This window comes from Bubalus bubalis, chromosome 4 (genome assembly GCF_019923935.1).
Source record: "Bubalus bubalis isolate 160015118507 breed Murrah chromosome 4, NDDB_SH_1, whole genome shotgun sequence".
NCBI classification, from domain to species: domain Eukaryota; kingdom Metazoa; phylum Chordata; class Mammalia; order Artiodactyla; family Bovidae; genus Bubalus; species Bubalus bubalis.
In genome coordinates, this window is record NC_059160.1 from 88,199,621 (window position 1) to 88,204,838 (window position 5,218).

General features: G+C 43.6%; 1 protein-coding gene across 1 annotated transcript; it reads right to left on the reverse strand.

Annotated features, from left to right (window-relative positions):
- Positions 1-1,820: 1,820 nt before the first annotated feature.
- Positions 1,821-4,267, reverse strand: LOC112584588 (olfactory receptor 10AD1). The gene is made up of 2 exons (XM_044941980.2): positions 4,239-4,267; positions 1,821-2,805 (listed from the first exon to the last, which is right to left on the reverse strand). Exons 1-2 carry the CDS (start codon positions 4,265-4,267, stop codon positions 1,839-1,841), a joined length of 996 nt encoding a protein of 331 aa, XP_044797915.2. The 3' UTR covers positions 1,821-1,838.
- Positions 4,268-5,218: the final 951 nt, after the last annotated feature.

Sequence of the window (5,218 nt, forward strand, 5' to 3'; positions counted from 1 at the left end):
CTTGGGGATAGTTATTTGATTACCTTTTAAGGAGTGCATGCTCTGGAAGTGCTGCCCAGTTAGAAAAAGCTAAGACTTTTGAAATGCGCAGTAAATTTGAGCAAATTAACTTTTATGGTCCTCAGTTTTGCTTCTCAAAATGGAGGTAATACTATTAAAGGGTTTTGTGAAGTTTAAATCTGTTAAAACCTAAGTGCTTAATAGTTGTGAGTGCTGTCTGTCATTCCGCAGTACTCTGGCTAAGGGCTATTGCCACTCACAGGCCTAAGATCCCCCTATTGCAGCTCATACAAACTCACCAGCCACTTGTTTGACCAGCATTGAATTAGTCTCCCTACTGCAGTAGGTTTAAAGAAAGTCTTTCTTGCCTGCTTCACTTTGCCTAGGTGTAGTTTTTCTTCGGTAATGTAAATGTTTAGGTTCTGTGTTTATTGTTTCTTCTTGATGACAGTGGTGTCTCCTTTCTTGCTGACTGAGTAGTGCGTCTCACATGTTCTCTGTTATCTAGATAATCACCCATTGGACTCAAAGGAATAGAGCTTTGTGGGGTGAAGGGTAGTTAGTATGTGATGTCAGGATGTGAAAAGGGTTGTATTACTATATCTTTCGAGAGCATCCCAAGTGAGGTGCTTTCATCTCAAGGAAGTAGCATCAGAAAACAAAGCACAGGCCTATGCCCCTTTCTTTGCTATCTGTTATGAAAGGAGCATGAGAAGGATGCGATTTGCAAAGAAAGAGAACAGCTGAGAATATTATGCCCTCTCAAGGGACACTGGGTTTCATGAAGAAGAGAAACTAAGCCAAGAGAGGAAGGGTTGCAAGTTAAGAAAGCCATCGGCAGTGGTGGAGATAGTGTGGAGATTTAATGTATAGGGAATGAAGTGGACCCATTTACCATAAGGAAGAAGGTGGAATAGTACTGAATTAGAATGAAATGAAGGATGGTTGAGAAAAATAGGCAGTAGGGAAAGGGGAGTTGTTTAGGAGTATGGGTAAAAGGGAAGGAAACTGGCAGTCTGAGAAGCTTGGTAGAGGTACTCACTATTGAGTTGGCCAAAATGTTCATTCAGGTCTTTACATAATGTAAAAACTTGAACAACCTTTTTGGCCAAACCGATACTTGAATCTGAAGAGAAATATCAAATAGTCATGTACTTAAGAAAACTAAAGGACTGAGGAAGAAGAGATTTGACACCTGGCCTCTCCTACTTGCCCTTCCCTAACACACAGAAGCGTAAACATAACAACAAACGCAGCTGCATATTCCCTTTCCTGGGCTAGTGGAGGCAAACAAGATAAAGTTCAGGCTGATGATGCCTAGTTTTTCTTTTTCTTCTTTTCTCTAACTTCTTTGGTGTCAGCTGCTCTCTAATAACCTTTTTCTTTTTTCTTCCTCTACTGTTTCTCATATAGAAGCAGACTGGATGAGGGCAGATTCAGGAAGTGAGAATGAAGTGTGAGAAAGAAAAACAGATTAAGTTGAAAGAAAACGTTTACTCCTAAATGCCTAGGCAGAACTCAGGCTGGGAAGAGCATATAAAAGTGCTATGCAAAGAAAATGAAATGGAATTAAGTGTGGTTATGTGTTATAGATCCTGTTGTGAGAACTTAGAAGAAAATTACTCAGAAAGGTCTCCAAGTCTCCTGAAAAAGGTCCAAGAGAACACAGTGCTTAAAGGTACATCAGATAGATGAGCATTAGACATTAATAGAAACTTCCAGGCCTGATGCTGGTGCAAAGGAACCTATGAATGCTCTTTCCTGGAGCCTCTAAGCACAGGAAAGTTATCCAACTCTCAGGACTGGAGGAGGAAGCTGCCCCTCCAGGCATCTTCCCACTAGACAGACTCTGCCTGGGAAAGGCTGCTTCTCCCAAGGGCCCTCGCCATGGCCCCCTTCATTTCTTTGTTTCGGAAACTGTAGATGATGGGGTTGCACATGGGGGTGATGATGGTGTAGAGGAGGGAGAAAGGCTTGTCTTTGTCAGGACTGTGTGTGCTGTGGGGGTTCATGTAAGAGAACATGGCCGAGGTGTAGAAAAAGATGACCACGGTCAGATGGGAGGCACAAGTAGAGAAGGTCTTGCCTCGACCAGAGGAGGAATTCCTGCCCAGGATGGAGGCCAGGATGCGGGCATAGGAGATGACAATGAGCACCATGGGGCTGAGCAGCACCACAATGGCATCGGCAAAGATGACTCTCAGACTAAACTGGGGGTCTCCACAGGAGAGAGCAATCACTATGGGGGCCTCACAGAAGAAGTTTTCTATGTGGTTGTCTCTGCAGAAGGGATTCCGGAATGACATATACTCAAGCAAGATGCCATTGATCAGCCCAAAGGACCAGGCAATACTCACCAGGCTCACGCAGACCTGCTGGCTCATGATCTGGGCATAGGCCAGTGGGTGGCAGATGGCAACATAATGGTCATAGGCCATGAAAGCCAAGAGGATGCACTCAGCCACACCCACACAGAAGACCAAGTACATCTGGGTCATGCAAGAGACAAAGGAGATAACATGGTTCTTCATTATCAGGTGGATTAGCATCTGTGGGATGGTGGTGGTGATGAAGCAGACATCCAGGAAGGACAGGTGGCCAAGGAAGAAATACATGGGGCTGTTGAGCCTGGGGTCTGTCCAGGTGATGAAGATGATGAGGCCATTCATGGCCATGGCAAAGCTGTAGAGGGCTAGGAAGAGGGCAAAGAGTAATGCCCGAGTGGAAGGGGTGCTCTGCTCAAAGCCCATGAGGATAAACTCTGTCACGGTGCTGCCATTTCTTAGGTCCGCTGGCGTGGATCCACTTGAGGACAAAGGACAGGAAAAGCACAAGAGAGACAGCTGTAGAGTAATGCAAGGTACTCACTTGATTACAGAAACCCACCTAATATTAGTGGATGTAATATAAAAGATAAATGAGTGGTGGTAAATGTTTTGTAACTTAAGTAAACATTATGTAATTGGCAATGGTATAGGGCAGTGAAAATGCCAGGGTCACCATAGGTGCCTCCATGGAATCATAATATCAAAAATTAAGGCAGGGTGGTTATACTTTATTCTAATTTACTCAGGCTCAAGTCAAGTATCTGATCCAATATCTTCAATGTGGAAGGGTTAGTCTTTAATCAAATTGAGGAGAAAAAACAAGATAGTTTTCTAGAACCCATGCCAAACAGAGGAGTGGAGTATTTCAGAGGAGGGGATGGTAGCTGTTAGTTCATAGATCATATTAAAGATGCACTTGAGAGACATTTGAAGATGTATTTTTCTAGGAAAGGAAAAAGCTCAAGTATACTATCTATTTAAAACAATGAATGGGTTGAATTTTTAGAGAAAAATATGCCAACTCTCAGGATTATCCCTTAGATGAGAATGATTAGCATAACTTGAAACATCACGCTCAGCTCTTCCCAATGATCGTTCTTTCCAGTCTCAGGTTCCCGGTGGTTGCTGCTGCTGCATTAACCACCCATCGGACATGACTGAGCGACTTCACTTTCACTTTTCAGTTTCATGCTTTGGAGAAGGCAATGGCAACCCACTCCAGTGTTCTTGCCTGGAGAATCCCAGGGACGCGGGAGCCTGGTGGGCTGCCGTCTCTGGGGTCGCACAGAGTCGGACACAACTGAAGCGACTTAGCAGCAGCAGCAGCAGCCAGGCATGCTGGAGATGGGCCTGGTGGTGAGCTCTGGCATGCTTCCTAATAGGAGACAGTTTTCCTGCTGGGGTGGGAATTTAGGGCAATACATAACTGGGTAAAAGGATCCAACTATCCCCCTGAGAACAGGGAAATTCTGAGCAGGGCACAAATTCAATCGTTTTGGATAGATGTTCAGACAACTTCTAGCTGTCCTTTTACTAATAGACAGTAAATCTTGTTCTTTTCTCTATCATCAGAAACAAGCATCCAGAATTCTCATGCTCTATTCTCACTGCGATTTTTAGGAAGTCATTATGTTCATATTAAATATCTCCTACTTTTCATCCTGTTTTGGAATTAGGATATATTGGACAGATCTTTCACTTTCAGATTTTTATAGACAGTGTGTTTGTTCTCAGCATTCAGTTCTGCCTGTCACTCTTCTTCATTTTCTCTTCTTCCATTCCCTTTTATACACACTCTCAATTTCTCCCCTCTTTTTGTCTTTCCCATGGTTTTCCACTTACTTCCACATCTCACTCTCTTCTTCCTCTCCCTTTCTCATCTCTGGTGGTGGGTGTCTGTCATTGAGCTACCTCCAGTTGAACTTCTCTCTGCTCTCCATGTCTTTAAGTCTTTCAGGTACCTAACTTAATTTTAAAACATACCTATGCCATTACTGCCACTTCTTTCTTGGAATCCCTGTAGGTGTTTCCTGACAGGTCCAGGCAGTGTTTGGGCAGTAGGCCATTCCCATCATAGCTGCTTTGAATGATCCCCTAGAAATTCCTCTCTTGGGGGCCCAGAATGAGTAGGGAGGGGCATAAAGAACTGTTTAATCCAAGAAGTGGCTTTGAATCATGGGTGCAGTGGACTTGTTGAAACTGAGGTCAGAGTCTGGGCAAGTGAAGTAAGTGAGCTACATTTCAGACAAGAAGAAACTGAAATTCAACCTATGGAATCATTATGATTTGCAGGAGTACAAATATTTATTTGTGGCTTGTTTGTTAGAATATTCTGTGATACCTGGTGTCTTGTTAACTACAAGAGTTAGTCAGGACTTAACCAGTCAAACATTTGTATAAGTAAATGCAACAATAATATCTTGAAAATCACATCCTACCTCATTCTGTTGCTTGGCTGGTAATGATGTTTGTCATTTAATTACTGTGACAAATAACAGAGAAACTCATGGTGTTTGAAGAACTTGTCCAGAGAGGATGGTCTGACCTGGTGGGCCACTCTGGAAGAGATGTTTTGTATGATGGCCTTGTTAGTTCTCTGTCATCTATACTATGGGTGATAAATGTTTATTTAAATAATATCCCTAAGTTATGTAGGCTTCCCAGGTGGTGCTAGTGGTAAAGAACCCACCTGCCAATGCAGGAGACAAAAGAGATGCAGGTTCGATCCCTGGGTTGGGAAGATCCCCTGGAGGAGGGTATGGCAACTCACTCCAGTATTCTTCCCTGGTGAATCCCATGGACAGAGGAGCCTGGAAGGCTCCAGTCCATAGCGTTGCAAAGAGTTAGACATGACTGAAGCGACTTAGCATGCAGGCACTAAGTTATGTGTG

Excerpts from the sequence above, each read along its gene's own strand:
- LOC112584588 (XM_044941980.2), bottom strand. The coding sequence starts at position 4,267 with ATGGAGAGCAGAGAGAAGTTCAACTGGAG. Across the intron at positions 2,806-4,238 it reads AGAGAGAAGTTCAACTGGAG|TGGATCCACGCCAGCGGACC; the intron begins GTAGCTCAATGA and ends TTTGTCCTCAAG.